The following is a 27,163-nucleotide window of genomic DNA, read 5'->3' as shown; positions in this document are numbered from 1 at the left end:
GGAGTTTAAAAACACAATGGAGCGCTTCGTGTATCACTACATGACGTCACAAATGTGTAGGGTTTGAGTGAAAGACACAAAAATACAACTCCAGGTCTGTTTTTGAGGAGGTAACGACATTATAACATGGCTTAAGGCGCACAAGAGTCAATTTTGCATAATATCGGGAAGCTGAGCAATATCTGTGTCTCTCTCCCTCCAACCACCCCACCATCCTCCCTCCACCCCTCCACCCCTCCACCCCCCCTCCTCTCTCACACTCTCACCCTGTGCTGTAGTGGGAGCCGCCTCCTCCTCCGAGCGTGGTGACTGACAGACACGGGCAGCGCGAGGACAAACCCGGGATGCTCAGGTACCTCCAAGACAAAAACAAGAAGGAAGAGGAGCAGAGGAGCAGAGGAGTGGCTGGGAAGAGGAGGAGCAGAGGAGCAAAGGAGTGGAGGAGAAGAAGTGAAAAGGAGTGGAGGAGCAGAGGAGGAGGAGTGTAGAGGAGCAGAGGAGGACCAGACCGGAGGAGCAGAGAAAAGGAGGAGGAGGAACAGAGCAGCAGGAGAGAAGAGGAGCACAGGAGGAGAAGAGAGGAGGAGCAAAGGAGAGAAGAGCAGTGGAGACATCACCTCCCAGCGGTTCATCTTCTCCAACAGTCACCTGCCCCAAAGGTAAGAGTCCAGATGAGTCTCGTACCGTAGTGTTTTCGGTCCGTGGTCCGGGCCACTGTGAGGATCAGATTAGACCCGTGGTGAGGTGTGAGGCATGAGGTGTGTCTAAGATCAGCGAGGTCTGTGCTCAAGCGCAGTCGTGTCTGCGATGGTTCGTAAAGGCGGCAGCACAGTTAGAAACGGGCTGATATGTTTTGGTTGTGCGGTTACATTCTTACCAAACTGTGCGTGCTTTTCCCCATGGCTGCGGGATTTTGGAGTTCTAAGATGATTAAAATGATCCTTTCTGATCATGATCCATCTGATTCATCAGATCTGGCTGTCTGTGTCATTAAAGTAATATTATATGTCCAGAAATCACATTATAATCAGATTTTGGTGTGCATGTGAACATAGTGTGTAAACTGTAATAAATAAAGCTACATAAATGCAAATACTAAAAAACAGTGGCTACAACATCATTATTTTATTTTTTTAATAGGCTGTAATGACATTGTTCAACAGTAAAAATGTAGTTCTATATTAAATGTTGTATTTATTTATCTTACTTATATCATAGTTATACATAATTGACTTCTTTATTGGGCTAAGAGAACTTAAGCTTTTAAAGGATCATTGCAGTAATGATTATTAATGGCATTTTAGACTGCCACATTTTTTAATCGTCGACTAATTACTTGATTAGGATTATAAACATTTATTTGCCCAAAAGCACAAAGGGGGAAAAAAAGCATGGAGAGAGTTAGTTGGCGCATTAGAAGTGACAGAACAGTTTAATCTGGCTTCTCATTTATGTAAAAGATTGACTCATAATTTTGAGTCAGTAAACCGTTACTGTTTGAGCAAGACTGACTCAAAATTATGATGATGATAATTATTTTCATAATGAGAGCTTTTGTCAGCACCACATTGCCACGCGATGTCCCCCTTTCTTAACCGCCACACAGGGCACGTCAACCAAGAATGTCTTTAGTCAACTCAAGTAACAATCGAGTAATGAGTAATCACTCTTCCACATGAAAACAGAATGGAAGTCTCTGAATGAAAACAGCCACAGTTTTATTGGTGCACAAAAAGGTTTATATAGAGTAGGGCTGCTTGATTAAGAAAAAATAAATTAATAAATAAATAAATAAAAGCATTATCACAATTATGTTGGTCAATACTGAAATCACGATTATTCAAACGATTAATTTTAGTGACACGATAGATTTATTAAACATTTCTCTCTATTTATATATCTACTTTGTTACTGATAATTTACACAAATCTTTCAAATGAAAAATGTACCTTAGAGCAGTTTTGCATTCTATAAAACATAAAATGAATGCAATATACTTGATCACATGAAATAAGGCAAAGAAAAACATAAATGTCTCCAAAATAAATTATATATCCAGCTGTTCTACAATCTCTGTATTAAAAAAACAAAACAAAACATAAATATACTTATCTATATGAAAACTATCCCCAAATAAACTGTGTTAAGCTTTAATTGTTTCAACTCGATTACATGAGTTTGGTGATCGTTTGACACACAAATCGAAATCGCAATCAAAATTCAATTAATTGCACAGACTTATTCCAAATGCCTCTATTTTTGACCAATTAGATCCCAACCAACAGTAAAGAGGGACTTTGTTTAGCTAAAAGATAGAACTGACTTGTGACTGACCCTGAAATAAGTCGAGAATGGACAATGTTACGCGCTCTTTTCTTTTCAAATCTGGCCAGCCTATTTGTACAGAATACATCTTACCTGTAGCATAAACGCCATCGCTACCTTGCAGTTTTATTTCTTTTGAGAGGATAAATCATCGGGACAGATCCGTTATAGATCCGTGGACAGATCAGAAAAGTATAAATCGCGTCATCCCCAAGTGTGCTGTAATACTCACCTGAGCCAGCAGAGGCGCTACAGCCCTCCAGGTCAAGCGATCATAGAAAACACACTGTAGAGACAAACGTGCGGCTACGATGGGGCACACGCACAATAAAAGTCCACTTTACGGGATGGATACGTAAGTTTTTTATTCAGATGTGTGCTTATTACTGCGATCACATGTATAATCTTACAACTTATCTCGATCGGTTCTTAAAATTCAAAGATAACACTCATAATTGTACTTTTTTTTTTTTTTTTTTTTTTTTTACGTTGTATGCGGCTTACTACTGTACCCAAGTAGTTGTGATAGCGATTTATTTGCTTTTTTTTGTTTTGCTGTGGGGTTAGATCGCTGCTGGCTGACATCCTTTGCGATTGCGCGCGATCCGTGTTTAAAACGGTCGCGATTTTTTGCGTAAACGCGGTGTTTAATTCGCCCGATCTCCCGTTCTACCTGTTGTATTCGTGTGGCCGTAGGAGCCCACATCGCAGCGCACAGAGTCGGCGTGCACGTATCCCCCTCCGCTCTGTGTTGCTCCCGAACGATCCAGCCAACATGGAGAGTTAAGGGCAACACATCGGGACTATTTTTTCCGCTATTTCCCCCCCAAAATAACTTCTCCATGATCTGGATTCAAAGGCATCCACGTTGCGCCAGTGTCCCCGATGCAGCGGATCACGGGGCCCGGGCTTTCACACACGGTACGGCCGCACTTTTGCTGCGGAACACGGGACCTTATTGCACGGAGCTAAAGCGAGCTAAAGTGCTAACGGCTAATGCTAAGCCAGAGCTAACGGGGTACTGGGTGAAATCCTAGGCATTTCGTCCGGCCAGGCGTGGTTTACAATAGCTGTGTTTGGCGTGATTTTTGGATTTTTATGTATAATCAGAGTTGGGAAGGTTACTTTTAAAAATTATTCCCCTACAGATTACATATTACATATCCCAAAATGTAATTTGTAACGTAATCCATTAAATGATTTAGAGTGAATAACGTAATCTGATTACTTTGGATTACTTGATATTGTCATGTTTTTTAAAACAACATGGATGTACCAACCACATCCTGAAAATAGTTTGTTTGTTCTCTTCAAATTGTCTGTTGACCCAAGTCTCCATGAATAAGCAACTGTTTACTATAGAGAAGCAAAGACCAGGAAATCTTAACATAAAATGTTTTGTCTGCTAAAACAAAATAAAAAGTCCAGTCTTTACTTAACCATATTAAAAATATTATTGATAAAGAAATTATTTTTTTATATGAGTTCACTGCTGCTTTAAATTATGTCCACTCTACTGTTAGTGTCATATTGTTTAGACCTGGTTTAGTCCTGGTTTTAGTGCTGATTTAGTCCTGGTTTTAGACCTGGTTTTAGTCCTAGTTTTAGTCCTAGTTTAGTCTTAGTTTAGTCCTGCTTTAGTCCTGCTTTTAGTCCTGGTTTAGTCCTGCTTTTAGTCTTGGTTTAGTTCTGCTTTTAGTCCTGGTTTAGTTCTGCTTTTAGTCCTGGTTTAATCCTGGTTTAGTCCTGGTTTTAGTTCTGGTTTTAGTCCAAAATGTGAAAACAGAAAAATACTGCCCTGTAATCCATTTATTTCAACAAAGTAACTGTAATCCAATTACCACTCATTGAAACAGTAACTGTAACTGAATACAGTTACTCATAATTTGTACTCTGATTACGTAACTCCGGTACATGTAATCTGTTACTCCCCAACACTGTGTGTATAATTATTAGGTTAAATTTGAAGATGGTGCAGATTATGTTTGAAATACACGTAGGGAGTAGTTATGGGAGCAGAATTATGGTTGTTGGTTGAGTAAAAGGTCATAAAAGGTAGCTGCATCTCTGCAATCTAGTGCTGTTTTGAATAGGATCTTTACATCAGTGTTTCCCATTAACACAGGAGACAATAATAGTCCACAATAACCTGACCTATACATTTGCATAATAACATTAGACTTTGTTGCTCATTGTATTATTTTAAACTTATCAAGAGTCATGGGTCAATAATGGCTGATTAAAGATAAAGATTAAATATAGGCCTTCACAAACTGAATGAGATTCAGTTATTCAAATAAAAGTCATCTGCATCACCATAATCTTAATGAAACCTATGGGAAACACTGCTCATTATTATTTTTGTTGTTGGGATTACCATAAAAGTCGGTGCATTGGATTTTGCTTGACAGCTTGTGGCTTTGCCTAATTCATTCATTTGATCCACTTTTTGTCCTCCTTTGGATCATGTATTGTTTAAAACTTAAGGAGAAATGATGTAGTCCACTTTCAAACCTAGATCAGACCTGGACCTGGAATAGTCCTGTCATAGACCTGGTGGGATTCAGAAAGACAGATGTATTCTTTCTCCTACTTTAGTTATTATGGGGTCACGATTTTCTCTACTTTTATGTGTAATGTTACTTAAATTAAATCTTATTTGAGTACTAGCTCATATTTTGGCGTTCTTCTCACCACAGTGAGCCACTACAGTGAGGTAGGAGAACCAGGCAACTGCCTAGGGCCCTTGGTTGTAAAAGAGCAAATTACACGATTTTTGTACCACTTTTCTGTAATTGAAAAATAATAATGATTAGTAATAATAAATAAATAAAAGGACCACCTCTTGCTTAGGGCCCCGATGGTACCTAGAGACTGCTCTAGTTCTACTAGGTATGAATAGGGACTGGGAACTTTTTCCATTTTCTATGATTAAAACTTTACCCTTTCATTTTTATTCAGTTCTAAAAATGTGTTATTTAGCTTTATGTGTTGTCTCTAATATAGTTTTACATATTGTATATATATTTTTCTGTTATATTTATTTATTGTACATAATTTGAATAACTGAGTGAGTGACGTAGCTCGTTTCTCCCCGCCCCGCGCGAAATGCCTGGACTTTAGTGATTCCCCAAACACACCGAGCTAGCAACTCGTACAACCGGGACTTTGCCGTCAGTTTGGGCCCTTAAACTTCGCTTTCCCGGGCCGGCGGATAAAGTTCCCGTAGTTTGGCCTAGTGTTCGCCGTGTTTGTCGCTGTTCGGGCCCGCTGAAGTGTCCGGTCCGGTGCGTGAGGCCCGTCTTGTGTGGAGGAGTAGAGTTTGTGTCGGTGCCCATCCCCCACTTTCTTTGCAGGCCAAGATGAATGAGATTCTCACTTCAAAGCAGAGCCACTGCAGCCACTGATGTGACGTTCATGAACGAGCCGGCTCTTTTCAACGGCTCCTTAAGTGGAAACACTACAACCAAAACTCGTGTTTTTCAATTTTTACTTTTTTCTCAGTTTGGCCTTTTGTGTGGAAACAACAAAATTGTCTATTCTGCACTGAAAGTTGTTCAGTATTTCATTTAGTCAGCTTGCATCCAGAGTTATACAGAAGATTGAAAATTCAAAAGCTGTTTTCTCAGAATGCATTTCCCTCCTTTAAGGATGAGAACTTAAAGTAGCACCTGCATTTTACAGCCTTGGACTTAACAAGAGTTTGACAAAACCTACAGAGGCATGTTTTGATATCTAATTCTATGTGTGATTTCTTAATGTTTTTATCTTGTGACCAGACGTCCCTATTACCCTGGGACAGTCCCAGTTTTGAGCAATATGTCCCCTGCCCTAGTGGATTTATCCAAAACCAATGATTTGTCCCAGTTTTATATAATAAATGTCCCTGGTGTCCCTATTTTTAACCAATTTGATCCCTGCCAACAGTAAAGAGAGGCATAAATTGTGATTTGTTTAAGTAAAATACTGAAAAGCTACTTAAAAATGTGACTATACTGACACACGTTAGTCATGAATGGGTCAAGTGTGTAACAGTTTTCTTTAATTATGCACTTTATTCACAGTTTTATTATTACCAACCACCACAAACTGGGGGTGTTGCAATTTTTTTATTTTGAAAATCTGATCACCCTTTTTTAACTCCAAAAAATGAGGTGAAATTTGAGTTTTTAGTCAAAATAGATTTGTAGTTAGATCTAGTTTACTCAAATACAAATCCCTTCTGTTTATTTTTAGTATCCAGTATCTCGACAAAAAGAAGCAAGGAATTTAAACCTGGCTCTTTTCATGCGTTTGTTTTGAATGTCCCAAAAATGGTCAGTTTTGGCCTGCAGTGTCTCGCCTTAACATTAAAGGTTGGAATCAGATCCATTTTTTTTAAAAGAGTCAAATCTTTTTCTTTCTTGTTTTTTATTCCTTTTTATACTGATTAACTCTGAACCAACTCAAAAAACAGCACAGAAGCAGAGTAGGCAACATGAGTGAGAGCTTTTTGCACTAAAAACAGATCTGGCTTCATAATAAGTTAGCTTTTACATTATTATTATTGTAGTGTGACGTTTTATTTAGATCATGCATCATTTCACACACATAAACACACTCCCACTCTTAATTTGAACCATTTTCAGCAGATCTGGGCCTTGGTCGTTTCTCTCTGATTTGTTGTTGTTGCTAAAAATAGTTCTCACACTGGTTTCTGTCTTTTGAATGGGTCTTTAAAATGAATGGATTCAAGGTTCAGGTCCCATAAAAGAGCGTGACATGTCAGTCTGCAAAATCAGACTGAAATCCGGGCCTAAAATCACTTCAGCGTGATTCTGTAGGCAACTGATGTACAAGCCTGATTTGAAAGAAAAATAAGACGCAATAATTGATTTTACTTTGTGTTTTACTTTAACTTACTCCAAAACACACATTCAATTACACAAATAACTTAAAATTTCTTTAAAGGTGCACTACGTAACTAGCCTTATTCATCAGCCGGTTTCACTTTGTGGAAACTGTCTTACCTCGCATTAGAATTTGTTCGCTCGACTATAGGCAGATACTTTTTATAGTTTAACCAATCACTGATATTTGGTCGTGATGTATGTAATGCGCCACTAACAGGGCTAACTGGTAAATTAAGCTTTTCCTAAATCCCATAGGAAAAAGGACAATAACATCTTTCCACTTGATAAAATTCACCAAACGTTCTCTTTGTTCTGGCTTTAAATTCTCAATCTTGGGAATCGTTGCCCACACAGAATGTATGACTCTTTGCTGATTGGCTGGTGCCCGAACTCACACTTCCAGGGTTTTTGTGAACAGTCTAGTGTATCCTGATTCCTGACCTAGTCGGGGGAGAGAAATGAAATTGAGTATAGACACTAGGTGGCACCAGCCTGGCTACTATGTTACTTTTGTAATGTAAAATTTCCGCAAGATTGTGTACACATGAGGAAAATTATATTAGATGTTTTCGCCCCCTTATATTTGAGGACTGGGTTTGGACAAAAAAGGGTGAAACGCTCATAACTGTGCTGGAATGACTGTTTAAAAAAAAAATAAAAGTAAGGCCCAAAATTGTGAACTGATGTGCACAATGTAGTTATAAATTGTTAAACTCTCATCTTGTCTCCTTCTTGTGGATGCAATCTTGTGTCCCGTCTCCTCTTGTGGAAAGTCCCCCCCCATTGCTATACCTAAAATGTTTGTAGATCTGTGGAGAGGCGAGGCTCTCAATAAAAACACCTGTAATAGAATACGTGCTTTGAATCTGTGGAACATGCAGGAAATGCAACATTAACCTCTCCATGAAGTCAAGAAAGTGGTCGACTCTCACAAAAAAAATTCCACAGTGAACTTTTAAATCAGCTTGGCAAATGTCTCCCTGCATATGAATGTAGTGCCCGACATTTAATAATTATGATGTGTAATGAAAGTGTAATGCATCTTTAGTTTGAACATGTCAGGTCTGTGTCTTGAGAGGTGTGTGTGTTGATGTGTGTGTGTCTTTGAATTGGCATCATTTGCTGGTACAGATAGAACAAAAGCCTTAAGCTACTTTACTTTTTCTTTTTTTTTCTTTTTTAATATGAAATATCAGTGGAATCATTTTATTAGTATTTCCCTTTCAGGTTCTTATTTCAAAAAAATTCTATGTTCACGTTTTACTGTAGTGTGTTTTGCAATAATATAATCATTCATTCAAAAGCTGTCTCTTGACTTCTTAAAGGGCCTACACTACACTGTTTTCTGATCTGTTTTAATGTAGTTTCCTCATCACAAACATACCTGGAGTTTTGTTTTGTTTCATTTACACATGTTTAACACCCTACATATTTAGGCTGAGTTTTCTTTCAGATAGAAAACAGTCTGTTCCACTAGAAATGCTGCGTTTTTAATAGAGGTCTAACGATACGATGCATATCATGATTTGCATGCCACGATTCAATATATCACGATATATCACAATACTAAAACAATGGATGATATATTGAATTTTATCAATAATTACTTTCAATAATATTATCACCTACACCTTCACGAGAACCAGACTGTATGAAATATTAATTATTACCTTTTTAAAATCATGAGAGCAGTGAATGCAACTAATGAATTTTAGTGAAAAATATTTTTAAAAATTGATTCAGATGCATTTTGAATCAATTCGAGAATTGTGCAATGAAATATCACAATATATCACTGAATCGATTTTTTTCTTACACTCCTAGTTTTTAAGCTCCATACACATTTACTAGAATGATATTTTAAGTTAAAAAAAAGTAGTTCGTGACCTAAAAATTACAATGACGTCACAAGATGAAACAGGATTTTGAGTGCTGGAAATGTAGATGATTAATAAAGGGTTACTCAAACGTGTGAATGAAACAAAGCAACTCCAGTATGTTTTTGAGGAGGTAACAACATTATAGTGTAATATTTAAATGCTTAAAGTTCACAAGAGTCAATTTAGCATAATATAGGACCATTTAAACCAGGCATGTCCCAACTATGGCCCGTGAGCCAAATACGGCCCTCAGACAATTTTTTTCTTGGTCCTCAGTCTTCCAGATTACCTTGCAACAATGAAAAATTAACTTTTTATTGCAATTTTTTATTTTATTTTTTAATCTACCTTGAAAAAGCTAATATTTAAAATTTTGTGTGTGTTTTTAAGGATCTTAACGTGAATAAAGACTGATGGCTCATTCTGACATGTTAAACCTGCACATATTTCAATTATTCACTGTACTGAGCACTAGTCTACAGCCCTCGATCGGCCCTCTGCTTCGTCTGTGTTTAGATATGTGGCCCTTGATTAAAAAAGTTTGGACACCCCTGATTTAAACGAATCAATTTAGACAGACATGTTGTATTGTTGTCTCTGCATTGTTTTGCTCAGTACTACGTTTGTGTGTTGCAGGCAGACTCTTGTGTCAGGACCTATCACTGGGCGTGTCTGACGTCGGCCCCGTGCGCTCCCAGACATGAGTGTAATCAGAGAATTGCATGGCCTGGGGTTCCGGGGTGGAGGGGGGGGTGGTGTCCTCTCTGAGCGGGCCTGCCCACTTCACTGAGGATGCTCCCAGACCCCCAGTGCCCGGAGAGGAGGGTGACGTGGACCCTCCTGCCTCGTACGCCAGCACTCGTCCCAACGCCCTCTCCCAAACCTTTCACCCTCCCTCATCCAAAATGGGCGACACCTCCACGTACACCCCCTCGTCCTCCTCCGCTACCCCCCGCCGCCCCGACTTGGACCTGGGATACGAGCCCGAGGGTTCTGCCTCTCCCACCCCTCCGTACCTGAAGTGGGCCGAGTCGCTCCACTCGCTGCTGGACGACCAGGAGGGCATCCAGCTCTTCAGAAACTTCCTGTGCCAAGAGGGCTGTGCCGACCTGCTGGACTTCTGGTTCGCCTGCTCGGGCTTCAGGCAGACCAGTCAGGAGAAGAGGGCCAAGCTCGCCAAGGCCATCTACAGGAAGTACATCATCGACGGCAGCGGCATCGTGTCCCGACAGATCAAACCGGCCACCAAGAGCTTCATCCGGGACTGCGTAGGCAAGCCCCATCCAGACCCGGCCATGTTTGAGCAGGTACACCTCCACAGACACATGCTCTTCACTCTGTTTGTTGCATTGACTTCAGTATATGAACGCTGGAACAATAGTTTTGGATGGGGGTCAGTATTTAGTGTGGGTACTTTTTCTTTGCACTAATGGGAAAGCTTTGGTTATTTTTTGGCTGTATGATACGATTTAAGCTGTAAAAGGTAACAATATTGTGAATTTAGAATAGTTTTTGTTGTTTAACTCTTTCCCCCTTGAAGACGACATTTGACGACCCCCCCTTGTTTCCTTAATGACGTCTTTTGACACCTCCACTGTTTCACTAAGGACGTGATTTGGTGACCATTAGAAATGGCTCGGTTTTTCACATTTAAACAGAGATAGGTGGAGGCCACTACAACCCACACTAGGCTGACCAATAGTATTCAATGATATGTTTTTGCGGATTTTTTCCAAAGTTAATCAAAGTAGTGACGATTGTAGCTTCCGGAAAAAAACACAACACGAAACCAGTACAATGGAAAGATTGTGCTGCACAGTTTTAGAAATAATAAGGAGTGGGTGTATTTTATGGATAAGTTTAGAGAAAGTGACTTTTATAGATTTCAAAGTGATGATGAGGGTGATTATTCAGTGGAAAACAGCGATAGCGACGGACTTTCAGAGAGTGAAACTTACGAAGGAGAGAATGCCGGTGATGCGTCCAGGACTTTTTAATTGATTATGAACCAAAATTGCTTTGAAATCTGGATGTTGCTTAGACGAGTCCTTTTGAAATATTTCAGTCTTTTTTCCAAGATACGATGTATGACAGAATTGCTACAGAAACAAACACTTATGCAGAGCTCTGCACACGAGAAAGTAACCGAGATAACATATACTCGGCACCCACTGATGGCGATGAGTTTTATTATTATATTATTATATTACTATATTATAATATTACTATTTTATAATAACCTAAATGAGTTGAATAAGCTAAATGAGCTAAATCTATTTGTTATTCCAACTATGATCTAAAACGAACCATCCAGGAAAAGTTGTGGAAGATCTGTGTGGAAACTGTTGACCTGTGGTGTAGGTGTTTACACGTCATGTTAAAGTTCAGTTGATTTAGACATGGTTCATATAAAATACTAGGGCTTTTGTCGTCTAAAGAAATCCTTGGTGGACCAAAGACACGTACTGCTGATCAGTTGGTCGATTAAAAAGGGAGCATGGCAAAAGCTCTCAAAACTATTCAATTTCTCTGTGTATCTGAAGCAAAAAATGCACTCACAAGACTACACTGCAGGGGAAGTCCATGTAAAAATACTATTAAAAAAAATACTATACAGAAAAAACTGCTAGGAAACAATGCATTTATATAAAGACAGATTTAACTTGTTTAACCTGGCTTTTTACATATGAATACCAAAAAATACAAAATGCTCAGCTCACTTACTTCTCCTTTCTGTTGTTGTCCTATACATTATACATTTAACATTTTTAATAATCAAAATAAAATTGATTAGTTGCCTAACACAAATTTTGGTTGACTAAGACTCCATCGCCTAAAGGACTAAAGGACTAAAGCACTACAGGCCTGTCAAATACCTTTCCAGACTTGTGCCCTGTGTATTAATAGTTCTCATTTGTGTATTTCTGTGACGTTTGTGCTTCAGGCCCAAACAGAGATCCAGGCCATGATGGAGGAGAACACGTACCCTCTGTTCCTCAAGTCGGACCTGTACCTGGAATTCACCCGCACCGGGGGAGAGAGCCCCAAACCCAACCCCAGCGACCAGAGCCCCTCTTCAGGTCCACCCAACACGGTGCCGGGGTACCTGCCCACGCTCGCCGAGAACGAGGAGTGGAGGTCAGAGCACACACTCAAATCTGAACTCTGTAAATGTCAAATCTCCACAACTGGCTAATGTCTGGGTAGAAGAATGGAGTATGCACTAAGGCCTTTGTGAAATGTCTAATTTATTTCTAAAATACATAAAAAAATAATGTTGACCAGTGCTGTACAGGTAATTAAGTACAAAAAACAGGCGACTGTCAAGCACTTTTGCAGACATTTAAAGGTCCGATATTACACAAGATTGACCCTTGTGAGCTATTTGCCATGTTAGAATGCTGTTACCTCCTCAAAAATAGACCTGGAGTTGTGTTTTGTTTTATTCACACATTTGAGTAACACTTTGATAGTTTGTCTCTATCTCCAATGTTCAAAATGCTCCACCTTAGATTTAGTTTTCAAGCTTAACAGCTGCCTTTTACCTTTTTTGTAGTAGATATTGGCAGTTCTAGGGTTGATTTTTGTGAAGGTGTATCGAGTTTAAAAACACAATGGAACACTTCTTGTATTGGGAATGGGAATGTGATGTCACACGACTCAGCCCACTGGGTGCCATGCTTTTTCCATGTTCGGTGTAGACTGGTTTAGTAAAAGTGGTGGATAACGTGCTGTCGATCTTTCCGGCATGGGACGAGCTTGTTCTGTTGCTGGGTGTTCGGCCCGTTCACTTGATCGGAATGGCAAGAAAATAGACAATGGAATATCGTATTGTTTTCCTGCGTGGAAACAGAGTCAAGGGAGCTAATGGGCTAGCAGATAAATGTGCTGGAGTTGAGCAAGGAGTCGTTGCCCAACAGCAGAACATGCTGTTTCATGGTAATCATGAAGCTAATCATGAAAATTTATCCCAACCGTGTTACAAACATTTGGGAAGCACTGCACCCTACACCAACTGAAAAGGCTTTAGAGAACCAACATACTTACCTTGGTACGAATAACGGTGCTTCCAGAGCTCTGCTGTTTGATGATTTCAAATCATGTACCCGACCTTTTTGAGCTTCCAAAGACTTATATTTCTGAAACTGATCATTGGTATAAACACTCACTCCACATACTAAATACACACAATATCTGAGAATATCAGCGGAGGTCAGGCGTCGGGGGCTTGAGTAGGGCTGTTGCAATATCTGCAAAAATAAATCACCGCGGTATTAAGAGGTCCACCACGGTGTATGTTGGGCCCCCGCGATCACCGCACGTGACCAACGTGACCTGACCCAGAATCCTGCATGGGTCCACTTTTAGAGACCCGCACCCGCCGAACCCGTTAATATTCCACCCGTTACCCGTCCAACCGTCCCCATGCCTGTGATATCCAGGACTAATCCAGGACTAAGGTGCACCCATGAAGACCGTCGCGTGACCGCAGGCGAAAGGACCGCTGCAGAGCTCTGCTCCGCACGGAGGTAAGTGCGGCTGTCGCCGATTGTGCTTTGTGGACACCTGCTCCTCCACACACTCTCTTAAGTCCACGGGTATCCGACCGGGTGCGGGACTCTGACCCGACCGGGTGCGGGACTCTGACCCGACCGGGTGCGGGACTCTGACCGACCGGGTGCGGGACTCTGACCCGACCGGGTGCGGGACTCTGACCCGACCGGGTGCGGGACTCTGACCCGAGCTGCCACAGTCAGAGCTGGAGAGATGCAGCAGCACTTGTTCCAAAGCCAAATGTTACTTCTCCCAGACTGCACATGCTGTATCCACACGACACCAAGATACATGTGCATCTGCACAACAAGCGCATCATCGGAGAGAGTTTTCAGTGCTGCTGGAAATATTGTTACTCCGGGGAATGTGGGGTGGGCGAGGGGGTGCGATATCAGCGCATACCGCGCTGTTCAGCTCCTATACCGCACCGCAGGAGAAATTCCCTAACTGCAACAGCCCTAGTCTGGAGTCCATTGTTTTGCAGGTATCTCATAAGGATCCCTATTAGTGATGGGCATTCGATGAAATTTTCTTAATCGATCGTCGGAAGAATTAACGATCGATTATCGATTAATCATTAACGTTTTTATATTAAAATGATCATCATTATTATTACTATCTGCACTACTAACCTGCATACATAAATTCAACTTTACGACATATAAACCGTAACGACTCTAGAGCCACATCAGCTGTTTGAAATTATAATGTGTTTAACGCAGTTTTGCGCAACTCTCACAAAAACGAAACTTAAAACCGCATCGCTAATTTGCAGAAACTCAGCGAAGAGAAAACTACAGCTCTTGTGTCGCTGATGCGGTCAACTTCTGTTGGATTAAAAGACATGACTCAGGTGAATACAGGTTAGTGTGACCAGATTTGCGTTTGTCAAAACCAGGACACCGTACGGGGGGAGGGAGGTGGGGACTCGTCATCGACATTGAGCGACTCTCACCTGGCAAAACTTTTTCCCACTGGACACCGAAACATATGTGTTGCTTTGTACACTGTGCACATGGACTCACACTTGTCCCGAACGCAACGGAAAGCGTGGAATTTCTTGTACAAGTCATCGTTAAATCCACATTTGCGTTGCAGACTTACCGACTGTTTGTGTCTCGCTCCTTCTGAGTGCAGAGCTACATGTACAGACCCCTGTTTGGTCACGCTACACACAGCAACCTACATTCGGTTTGTCGATTAAAATGAACGTAATCGATGAAATTCTTAATGATCAATTATTGATTAATCATGCCCATCCCTAATCCCTATCACTGATCAAACTGATTTTTTCCAAATAGCGTCTCCTTGCGTCCAACAGGAGTTTGTTCCTATCTAGACCGTAGCATTCTTTTCCACTAGTTTTAAGAATTCTAAACAAAACTATACTAAAGTGTAGCTACTATCTCACTTGCTCCTCACTCAGTTCTTCGTGCATACTGTCATGGCGACATGCATTATTTTTGCCCTAGAATGCACTGCACAGCCCACTTCCATTCCCATTCCCTATCACCACATGACATCACAAGGGGCAACAGAGCATTTTCCGTTTGAGAGAAGAACACTTCTGCAGTGTGTGTGTTTAAACATGTGTGAATGAAACAAAACACAACTTCAGGTCTGTTTGTGAAGAAGAAACAACATTTACATCAGAAAATAGCGTCATACGGACCCTTTAAATCATAGAACAATAAAACATGACGATGTTAAGTGTGATAAAAGAACTAAAACAAATCAGTAAATCTGAGGTTTACGATCAGTCCCTGTGAAAAATTTGTCATCAAGTTTTGATACTAGTTTTAGTATCGATTAGTATCTGTTTTCTATTTTTTTTTTTTTTTATATCCCTAGTCAAATCGTAACAACTTCAAATATTTGGGTGTCATAATGTACTGTGCAGTGGGCTTTTCAAACTCTCAGGCCACATACCTGATCTGATAGAAAGTTAAAAAGATAAAAAGACATTTTTTATTTCTCTCTGATGTCTTGTACACCTGCTGACCATGTTGTTTCAAACTAGGGCTGCCAGAAGTATCGAAAAATCAGATGCTAATCAATACTAACATTATACTGAAATAAGATACTCATTTGAGCAGGTATCAATACTAAAGTCCCATTGACAGAACAGAAATGAGCCTTTCCTGAATGTCTGTAGAATGAACTTGAGCTGCATCAGAATCATAAGAGCACATAGACTAGTATACACCCATGGACCACTATGAAATTTAGCTGGACCGCTGAGGGATTACACAGAGAAATGGTAAAAAATAGTGTTTTTTATTATTATCGTGGTATCAGAATTGTTTTTGAGTGTCGAGTCTATTCCTTAATATTGAAATGGAGTTTGAAATATTTGTAGTATTGTTGTCGTGATACTGAAGTAAATGTGATTGTTTTTAGGTTTACTGTGTTTTGTCATTTGTATGTTTCTGAACATGTTTCAGATGTGGACTGTGAAATGCTTTTTGTAACTATACCAGTTTTAATCACAGTTGCCATATTTGTCCCAAAATAGTATTTGAATATTTATCCTCAAAAGTATGAGTTGTGAATAGAATGTTGTTGTGTTTAGGTGTGCAGGGGCGCAGGAGGCCGAGGAGGACAGAGATGCAGAGTGCTCGGACACTCCGGCCAGCAGACTGACCCACAGCCTTTTAATGCAAACTGCCCCCCAGAGGGCAGTAGTGAGCAGGAGGAGGCCTGACAGCAGGGAGTACAGGTAACCTCTTCACCAAGCTGTCTCTTCACACCTGCACTCAAACTACTGTGTTTGGCTCATGTTATTTTCAGTTTAATAAACAGCATGTGTCTGATAAGCACACAGAAGTACACATTAGCACACATTATTACACATAAGTACACATTAGTACATGTTTGTGCGAGTTACATTATTGTAAAAATCATGATCAAAGGTAGATTATGTGTGATTTTTGTTGTTGCCCTTGATTTCAACTTCTTAATTTTTGTACTGATAAAAACAGTTAAGTTGATTTATTCCCAGTTAAAAACATTTTACGTCAGTGAATAGTTTGTGTTCTTATACACAAGCTGATAATTTAATCAGAAACTAGAATTAGTTTTTCATTTTTTGTTGCCAAAACCACTTTGCTTTAACCTACAGAGATATGATTTGTCTAGAGTATAGAACAGATGACTGCATCCCACATTCTGTAGTGATTTGTAACACAGTAATAGGTGTGAGAGAAATTCCATTTCTGTGCTGTACTGAGAGCACTCACTGCCAGCTCAGCTCAGCACAGAAATGGAATTTCTCTCACACCTATTACCGTATTACTCTCTCAGTGGGTTCATCTGATTAATTCAATAACTGAATGAATAGCTCGTTTTCACAGACTATTAGAATCCATTCATTTGACCGTGCTCATTGCCCTTTTGAACTGCTCGTGAATGCCCTGTGTTTGTGCCCTCAGACCCTGGAGAGAGCCAGTGAACCCATACTATGCCAACCTGGGCTACGCTCGCGCCCCCGCCACCAGCGCCAACGACAGTGAGCAGCAGAGCATGTCCAGTGACGCAGATACTATGTCCCTGACCGACAGCAGCATGTGAGTACTGCACACAGTGCACTCCCCTCTGAGTACTGCAGTACACACAGTGCACTCCCCTCTGAGTACTGCAGTACACACAGTGCACTCCCCTCTGAGTACTGCAGTACACACAGTGTACTCCCCTCTGAGTACTGCAGTACTGTAGAACACACAGGTGCACTCCCCTCTTAGTCCTGCAGTACTGCAGTACTTTGGGTATTAGGCAGTGGAGTCTCTAGTAAACCCTGTGTTTTAACCTGAGTTTTGTTCTGTGTGCAGAGATGGGATTCCTCCATACAGGTTTCGAAAGCAGCATCGAAAAGAGATGCATGAAAGTGCCAAAGCAAATGGACGTGTTCCCCTACCTCATATACCTGTGAGTCACTGTGTGTGTGTGTGTGTGTGTGTGTGTGTATGTATGTACATTCTGTTTTACAAACACTGCTTCAAATCAACTCTGATCACACTTTGTGTTGTGCCCCTGTGCAGCGCATGTACCGCATGCCAAAGGACATCCACGTGGAGCCAGAGCGCTTTGCAGCCGCCCTCATCAGTAAACTGGAGACAGTGCTCCGAGAGCGCGAGGCTCAGGAGAGGCTGGAGGAGAGGCTCAAGAGAGTACGACTGGTGAGTGGACCAGAGGCCCTGTGGACCAAAGGCTCTCGTGTCCTGTGGACCAGAGGCCCTGTGTGTTTTTTGTGTGCCTGGAGCACAGAGTATTACTTGTAGAAAATGTGCCCAGACTAAAGCCCATGTGTGTTGTGCTCCACAGGAAGAAGAGGGTGACGATGCAGACAGCTCCATGACCGCCTCCATGTCGTCTCACAGTATACCACTGTCCCTGCCCCCCACTTTCCCCCCTCTGTACGGAGCCCGGTACTGCGAGACCACCCCCGCCTGTGCCCCCACGTACGGGGGTCTGGTGGCCATGGAGGACTCCCATGAGGACGACCCCGAGTCCATCCTGGACGAGCACGTGCAGCGGGTCATGAAGACTCCGGGCTGCCAGTCTCCAGGAGCAGCCAACAGCACCTTAGGGGGGCGCCACAGTCCTCCCAAATCCTCCCGCTCCCCTGACGGAGGCACGGGCCCTCCACACTACCCCCCACACCGTGCCCTCCCCGCCTCCGGGGCCAAAGGTAATACTACTGCCTTACTATATAGATGGATTTATATTTAATTTTTCTTTAGCAAAATGTAAAGGTTTGAGATATTTGAGATATTGAATATTTCTCAGGAACTGATTGATGTTCAAACTAAATCATTTAGGCTAATTAGTCTAAAATCTGATCCCAGTTTCATCTGTCAAATACTGCTGACTAAAACAATAGATTGTAATTTAATAGTGTGGCTCAATCAGCTTTGTTACTAATGATGTTTTGTTGTGTGTGTGATAGGCATGCATCACAAACAGACGTATCACCACAGAGGCAGAGAAGCACAGGAAGAGGCAGGCTCTAGGTCCCAGGCAAACTTCCTGTGGAACGGAGAGAGCGGCAGGAGCAGGAACTACGCAGACGGAGCAGGGGGCAGTAATGTGGAGGGGCTGGGCTACAGGTCAGTGCACCTCCTCCACCTACTGCACGGCCTTATGGAGACCACAACATGTCTCCACCACAGCACACAAACACAAGGAGCTCTCACCTGACACTAAACGCCACTAGAAGCAACCAAATCAATGTGACAAAGTGCACATTCAAATTACAGTCATATTATAGATATTTTTGTTTGTAAAGTTCTTCAGAGAAATATTTAGCTCCTGAAGGCACTTTTGAAATAATGAGAACAATGCACTAAAAAGAAAAACTAAGTCAGTGTTTTTTGTTTTTTTGTTGTTGTTTTTTTTAAATTGGGGGTATTATTCAAAATTGTCTTTCTGCCATGTTGGAGCTTTTTATGGTGTTCTAACTTTGTTCCCTCGTGCATGTTTAAGAAATTTAGTGATCTCTCTCTGGCCCTATTCAGACCCTCCTTACGGTTAACTGGAAGATTCTGTCTAATGCTTCACTCGCAAACCCATGCTCGCACACGACAGTTCTCCAGAAATATGAAAAACCTGGTCAAACTGTACAATACAACTTGACAAACCTGATATGACATGCAGTAGTTTCATTAGCAGGATGAATGCTGATTCATCAAAAACAAAACTTATAAAACATGTTTTTCTGTAAATATTGCATTTTTCAGTAAAGGGAAAATTGATTATCTAAATACATAAGCAGCAAATACCCCACAGAAGTGTAATAGCCCCTCTTTAACAAACCACTACCAAATCTTCATGTTTGTTGTATGCTTCTTTTCCAATGAGCTGTGATGACTTGTTGTTTTCAAAAGTTCTGGTGGTGCACTGACACTCCCCTTGTGCTCCTACAGCAGTAAGGGCAGCACACTATCGCGGCGAGGGGGGAAGAAGCCCGAGGCGGCGGGTAAAGGGGAGGAGTCTGTACGGGCCTCAGACGCCCCGGTGCCTCTGGAGGACATGGAGAGGAACCAGAAGATCCTGCAGTGGATGATGGAGGGAGAGGCGCTCCGGCACAAGAAGAGCTCACACGGGTACGGGCCGAGCACCACGCTGGGGTTATACGCTTTCAGACATGTCATGGCAGTACTCTAAACCAGGAGTGACAAAAAGCACTGTCAATTGAGAATTTAGTTGGGTTCATGTGGGAATCCTTCTCAGTGTTTCCCATTAATAGAAGCGACTATGGTGGCCCCAATAGTCTAAAATCCATCAACAGAATCCTATTAAAACAAATGGCAATATTTGACTAAGAAACTGCAATTAGTTATTTTTCCCAAATGGTGCTGCTCTACCTTCTTAAGATTTCAGATTTTTGCAGTCTAGTTCATTTAAACAATTTGCAGTGGTTATTCCTCAGTTACTTTAAGCATTCTGAACATCCTAATTATTCACCGCTATGAATTTGAGTTTATAAGCGCTTTTCACAACTCTCGGGTGTGATGGTAAGGCTAACAACAACTAGCATGCTGACACATACTTCCATATTCTGCCCTACAAAGGCAAAAGAGCTTAACTCTCCAGAGTGTGAAACTGAGAAAAAATGACTTCAAAGTTTCTGTTTTGTCCAGACAAAAGTAGAATAGGCAGGGCTCCCAAAATTTGACAACTAGTTTTTATAAGTTGTTATTGTATGTGAAAAATACTGAGCTCAAAATTGACCTTTGACCTTTATTTGTCAGTTCCTGTTTTCTGCCTTTGTATCATGAGCCAAAAATAAGGAGTTGTGCAAAGGCAAAAAGGCAGAAACTGACATGATCATTATTTACTTGATTTTCTCTAGACTTTCATCCATTCTAAGAACACTTCACCAAGCTCCAGTCATCATGGAGTTTGTTTGAAATGATCTCGAAGAGCTTGTTAAACAGTGTGACACACAAGTGATTTTGCAGTATGAATAAATACACCAAATACTTTCACATTAAAGATCACGGAAGTATAATTGAATATAAAGTCTTATTTATTGAATGTGTTGAGACCCTGAGCCAAGGCCGCAACAAAAAGGAGGTGAGAGGCCAGAGGTTGGAACTGACAAATAAGGGTCAAAGGTCAATTTTGAGCTAATATTTTTTCACAGTATTTATTTATTCACATGATAAAAGAGGTCTCAAATACAAACAAAATGACATGAACTCATTTTTGACACTTCATAATTGGGTGCAGACTTATTTAAACCTAAAAAGCTGCTTATGCAATATATGTGTGTAAGATCAAAGTTTGCTCAAATACATGGGGACAGTCGTCGCTCTCCTGACTGTACACACTCTAAAATGCATGAAAAGACAGTGGAATTTTTAAATTAAGATCAAAAATCTAAATTTCTCTCTCTTTTTTTTTTTTTGTCAATAGTAGACTTTATTTCTAAAAATTATTCCAAGAAGCCTTCAGTCAGCACTTTTCAGCTTATTCTTGATAATGCTTTTAACAAGTCTCCATGAACAATCAACTGAAAAAAAAAAGAATCTTTGACTAGCTCACTTCTAAATAATAACTGACATGACACTACAAGACAAAAAGCCTTGTTATAATTAGAAGCAGCAGTCTTGTTTTCTTAGACAAAGTTTTCTTATATACATGGAAAAAGATGTGAAAGCGCTGCTAAAATTATCACGGTGAATAATGAGGAATGCATAATTCTGAATGCATAAGGTACATGAGGAACAACTTTGCTCCACTCCAATAAATGAAACAGTTTTTCCTGTTTTTAAGACAGTCAAAATCCGTTACAGAGCTTTTTTAATGGAGTGACTTTGGTGACCCTAATCCTAAAAAAGATTCCAGGATTCTGTGGTTTGTGGATATTTCTTTCACTCACAGATCTATAATGTTCCGTGTCCTCTGAAATATTAACATCAGATCCATGAACCCATGATCACTTTTATGGGAGCCAAAACTTTTGGATCCATTCATTTCAAAGAGCTGTTCAGAAGACTGACTCTTAGTAGTTATTTATGATGGAAGACAAACTAACAACAAACTAATCACAAAGAGAAATGATTCAGGCTAACTGGTCAAACTGAAAGTGGGAGCATGTTTACCCACTGAAATGATGCTTAAATAAAACGTTGCACTATAATAGTAATTGTAATGATCATAATCATAATCACAGCCTGATATTGGACACAGTAGCTGACATGTGTGTCCTGTGTGTCGTGTTCTTTCAGTGGAAGCACCAGTGGCTCCAGGAGAACAGGGACCAGCAGTGAGTCTCCGCGGCCCACCTCGGTGGAGCGTCCCGGGGCGGTGCACCCGTGGGTGTCTGCTCAGCTCCGGAACAACCCCTCCTCTGTGTCCCCCGCCATCCCATCTGCGACCAGCCAAGTGCAGCCTTCACATCCATTCATCCAGGACCCAGCCATGCCCCCCAACCCGGCCCCGAACCCCCTCACCCAGCTGGAGGAGGCGAGGAGAAGACTGGAGGAGGAGCGGAGGAGGGCGGCCGCGCAGCAGGCCAAGCAGAGGTAAAGTAAAGCTCACTGTGCCTAGAGCATCAAGCACTGATGAACTGATTTTATACTTTATTTTCTATCCAACCCCCCAAATGCTCTGGAACAAACCAAAACTTAAATAAGATAAAAAAGTGAATAAGTACTTGAATCATGCAGCATTTCACTTTGATTTCTTTTAAAAATTAAGAATAGCCAGTGGAACAACTATACAATGACTTGTTTTCTTAAAATAAAATAATAAAAAAAATATATCTTGGATCGATAGACACAGATAGATATAGATATACAGATAGATGGATAGATTTTAATTAATCCCATACTCTACCTACCAATCTACATGGAGACGAGCAGGCAACGCTACAAAGTCAAGTTACAGTTAGATTTGTGGAGAGGCCTTTATTTTGAAACTTTTTGTAAGTGACTTTTGTAAGTTTTGGAGTGACTTATTTTGTTAAAAGGCAGAATACATTTTAGTTTCTAAAATCACATACACTTTAACAGTAGTTTTGTTGTCAATGGATCAAACATGAATGAGACTTTGAGAACCACATTGTGATTCCCTTTGTGTGTGTTTGTGTGTATGTAGGCACAAATCTGCGAAGCGAGTGGAGCGCTGTGAGAACATGACGGTGGCCTATTACTTCTGTGGAGAGCCCATCCCCTACAGGACGTCTGTGAAAGGGCGTGTGGTCACTCTGGGACAGTTCAAGGAGCTGCTTACCAAAAAGGGCCACTACAGGTGAGGCAAACTATTCATCTATTCTGTATGGATTATTTCATCTGGCAGTGCTTTTTTTTTGGACTAGTTTTTAGTTCGTAAAGAGCACATGAATGAGATACATACTTTTATTACAGATGAAGTTTGAGTGTATTTGCAGACACATTTTAATGTTTTCATATTTTATTTTGCTGGGTCATAAAACTGCATTTCTCTCTCAGCACATGGCAAATTCTGGAGTCTTTGTACAAAAATAAGATGAAGATGACTTGATTACTAGTCCTACATTAGCTAAGTGCTATTATCATTAGTTATGATTCATGCTGCGTCTAAACAAGTCTGAACACCAAAGTGGGTGTTCAGACTTGTTTGCGTTCATGTGCTTTTATCTCTGAAAGTCGGGGTTACCTGCGTGAAGTTGGCCCCCCTCAAACACAACCTACACAAAAACTGTCAGTCATTTGTGTTTTGTTTATGTGGTTTTGTGTAAGTCAATATTATTATATAAATCATGAATCAAAAGCAAGTTACTTAAGACTGAAACAGACTTCCACAGCCTCAGATTGTTTCTTTTCTCTAGTTTTGCAGAGTTTTGCTAAAACACTGACATGTGTGTGAAGTTGGCCCTGACATGTGCAGAAATTATGTTATACAATTGCCACAAAAATAATAATGATTAATTTTTGAAATTTACTAGCACAAATGAAATACAAACATTTCATACAATTTTCTGCCTGTTTTGAGTGCATTTAATATTTTAAGGGCTGGATGACGTCATCGGCCCAAAATAAAACTGTGAACATAAACAAAACTTTTATTGCAGCACAAACTAAGCACAAATGATAGACACCATTTTGATCATTTTAGAGCATTTTGGAGCTTTCTGGGGACTGGCTGTCCTTAATTTGACCTATAATATAATTGTCAATAATATCTCCAAAACTAAAGCAGCACAAACAAAACTGCAAAACCTTTTTGGATGCGCAAACGAAGCACAAACAATAGACATAGTTTTTGTGTAGGTTTGCCTTTGATGGGGGGCCAACTTCACGCACATGTCAGGGCTTTGATCTCATTTAATCTTTTTAACACTGTTTAATAGAGCTAACTAGTAAGATTTGTTCTTGGCATTTTTGAAAGTTATTTGTTTTGAAAGCATCTTAACATTTTTACTTCAACTAGTGTTACATCCTTAATTACACAGTAGGCTAGTATTACTTATGCAAATCTGTTGCTCTTATAATGGAGGAAACTAAGAGTCACTTAGTCATTTAGTCAAAAGTCAAAATGTATGTGTGGTCATGTGTGGTTTTCAGCTCTGAAAAGCATTTTGAGTTCTCGAAAACCACATAAACACAGCATTATATCACAATGAAGACTTCTTTTCCGAGATGTGTGTGTTTACACTGGGTCCCTGTTAAATAAACTGAACAAATTAAGTACCAAGGCCGCTCAAAATCTAGAACAATTGCTCCTGTATGACCATATCTTAACTTGCATTATTATAGTTCTAAGTATACATATATGAAGTATAAGTAATATCCTTCCATTGTCCTGTGCTTGCGCAGGTTCTACTTCAAGAAAGTCAGTGATGAGTTTGACTGCGGCGTCGTGTTTGAGGAGGTGAGGGACGACGACGCCATCTTGCCCATCTTTGAGGAGAAGATCATTGGGAAGGTGGAGAAGGTGGACTGAAGCAGAGGGCGCTAGAGCCACACGGAAGCAGGCAGAACGCACGGACAGGGGTTCGAACCTCAGGAACGCTTGAAGAACGTCGACGGATGGACAGAGCCAAGTGAAACAAAAACCAGAACGGTGACGCAAGTTTTCAAGATGGCGGTTGTATGAATAGAACCAGGTGCCTCCTCCACAGGTTTCTCCGAGGTTCCACTTCCACTACAGCGGACTCAGACGGACAGGATCAGTAGTCTTCCGCAGACCAGTTTTAAAATGCTGCTACATTACCACAAACTCTCTCGTTAAAAAAAAAAAAAAGGTGCTCGCCAATGTCCTGAAAGTGCTTTTTTTCGCTCCCCCCGCTGGAGGCTTGCTGTCTGGGGGGAGCGAGCGAGGGGGAGGCGGGCAGAGGATGCTGGGAAGTAGAGTCCCTCTGCCCCTCCCGCTCACTCAAAACGTAGTAGTGGTTTTAACCGCGTAGATGTCACGGCCACACGGAGACGCGATTTCTCTTGTTTACCAAAGCGACATATTTTTCGATGAGACGAGTATTCTAGCTACTTGTTTTGCATTTTATTTCTGTATGTACAAGGCAGGTACTTCTAATGCAGCCCAATTTTTTTTGTCATATCTCAGTACAAATGTATTTTGTGTATGTTTCTAAGCTAGTTCATTTGCCATTTTGAGGACAGCTGAGAACTTTTATTATTATCGCATATCTATATCTCGTAATGGAACTACACCAGGCCTTCCTGATGCTGACCATGTCCTGGTTTAGGGAGGTTTCACACTACAGCTACCTTAGGCCGCTCCCTACTGCTTACCGCAAGAATAACAGTGTTTCCCATTAATACAGGAGACTATGGAGGTCCCGCATAGTTTAAAACCTGAGCTATATATTGGCATAACAAAATTAGACTTTGTTGCTCATTGCATTATCATACACATGAAACAGACTGTTTATAGGTCCCATAGTGCGCTTTTTCTGATCTGTGTTATAATGTTGTTTGAGTTGTGTTTTGTTTCAGTCACACTTGTTTAACCAAACTCCATACTAGAATCATTTGGACAATTTCAGCTCTGGAATTGCCAGTCTGTACTGAAGTAGCTGGTAACCTGAAAACCACCACTTGATGACATCTTAAGGTGGAACAGAGCATTTTGAGCTTTGGAGAGGGTTAGTCAAACATGTAAATGAAGCAAAACAGGACTCCAGGTATGTGTTTGAGGAGGTAACAACATTCCAACATGGCTTAAAGTTCAGTTCTTAAAGAGTCAAGTCCACGTAATATAGGACCTTTTAAAGATTGAGGATTGGATGATGTCATAAACATGAAGTGACATTTATGCTCCATGAAATGATTCAAATAAAATAATTACTGCCACCATAGTTTGACTAAATCAATGGGAAACACTGAGAATAACCACTTGTATGTTCTCCTCATTTGTCTGACAGACCATCAGGCCTGTGCGTTCCACAGTTTTTATTTAGTTTATTTTTTTTTTTATTGTGCAACGATTTATTCAAATCAACAGTCATCACGTTTGTACAGTGCCTCTGCCAAAAGCGTTAGAGCAAAGCTGATGTATCCTAAAGTCTCCCCTCCTTGTGCTTCTAGCCTCCCCCGGCACAGCTGAGGAGAGTGAATGTACTCCGCCCTCAGCTCGTACACACGTACACACACAGGCACGCACGTGTGTCACCTTTGTGCTGTTTAACTGAATGTGGTGTCACACACACCAGGCCTCTGGAGGAATGTTAGAATATTGATTAGACATTGGAAAACAAGTTAACTTTATTCAGCCCATTATGCCTTTAATAAGCAAAACCATAGTTTTAATGTATTGTTTATAAAAAAAAAAAGTCATTTGAATAATCACCAAGCATGTTCTTTTTAACCAATGTTTCCTGATGAGTTGAATATCTATTTTATTTGATTGTTTATGATAAACTTTTATGGCCCTATGATATATTTTATTGGTTTTGTTCGAATGCCCAGGGACAGTTGAATGACATTATTCTCAAGTGTCTTCTGTGAGTTTGTGTGAAACCCAGTGCCTTTCCCATAAGTCTGTATGACCCATGCTTTGACTGTATTTTGATGCAGGTGTATTTAGCTGACTGGCTCTGGTCTAATAGAAGCGCTGCTGTAAATATGTACATTCTCATTTCATACAGAGCTGCACCACGTCCACATGTCACTGTGCTGGTTCCACTTGTACATTTCTTTTCAAAAGGTACTTCATAATAAAGCTGTTGAATCAACATGAATGGACTTGATTTATAAACTTCCCTGATGTACATGAAAAATATGGTGATGGAGCGAAGTAATGTATGATACAGAGGTAACAGCAGAGGTATTTTAAGCACACAATATAACGGTACGATATAATACAGAGGGGTTATGATAGAGCTAGGCTGTGACATCAGCTCAGCAATATTTGACCTCATTTATTATGCATGGTCAAACAATATAGAGCACACTGTCCATTAAAATCCTAAATAGTGCGCACTGTCAGGGTGACTGCAAGCTTACTCACTGTACATGTACACTGTGCATGATCTGCCAGGAGAGGGCGCTGTAGACACGTACTAGGAGC

The 27,163-nt window shown here is 40.7% G+C and overlaps 1 protein-coding gene across 3 annotated transcripts; it reads left to right on the top strand.

Annotated features, from left to right (window-relative positions):
- Window positions 1–2,559: 2,559 nt before the first annotated feature.
- Window positions 2,560–26,828, top strand: LOC110157754 (axin-1-like). 3 transcript variants are annotated; one of them, XM_020922127.2, is made up of 13 exons: window positions 2,560–2,680; window positions 9,734–10,404; window positions 12,042–12,235; window positions 16,224–16,370; window positions 17,083–17,217; window positions 17,479–17,575; window positions 17,689–17,826; window positions 17,972–18,338; window positions 18,597–18,756; window positions 19,573–19,752; window positions 21,883–22,179; window positions 22,754–22,906; window positions 24,454–26,828. In XM_020922127.2, the coding sequence occupies exons 2-13, from the start codon at window positions 9,820–9,822 to the stop codon at window positions 24,578–24,580; spliced, it is 2,580 nt and encodes an 859-aa protein (XP_020777786.2). In that variant the 5' UTR covers window positions 2,560–2,680; window positions 9,734–9,819; the 3' UTR covers window positions 24,581–26,828. The 3 variants fall into 3 exon arrangements, with proteins under 3 accessions (XP_020777786.2, XP_055014194.1, XP_020777787.2); XM_055158219.1 differs by lacking the exon at window positions 2,560–2,680 and adding an exon at window positions 2,798–3,246 and having other exon boundaries at window positions 19,576–19,752; XM_020922128.2 differs by lacking the exon at window positions 2,560–2,680 and adding an exon at window positions 2,799–3,246.
- Window positions 26,829–27,163: the final 335 nt, after the last annotated feature.

Source organism: Boleophthalmus pectinirostris, unplaced genomic scaffold (assembly GCF_026225935.1).
Source record: "Boleophthalmus pectinirostris isolate CB_2022bp ecotype Guang Dong unplaced genomic scaffold, ASM2622593v1 HiC_scaffold_22, whole genome shotgun sequence".
Lineage (NCBI taxonomy): Eukaryota > Metazoa > Chordata > Actinopteri > Gobiiformes > Gobiidae > Boleophthalmus > Boleophthalmus pectinirostris.
The sequence above is the reverse complement of the archived record's forward strand: the minus strand, read 5'-3'. Positions and strand labels throughout refer to the sequence as shown.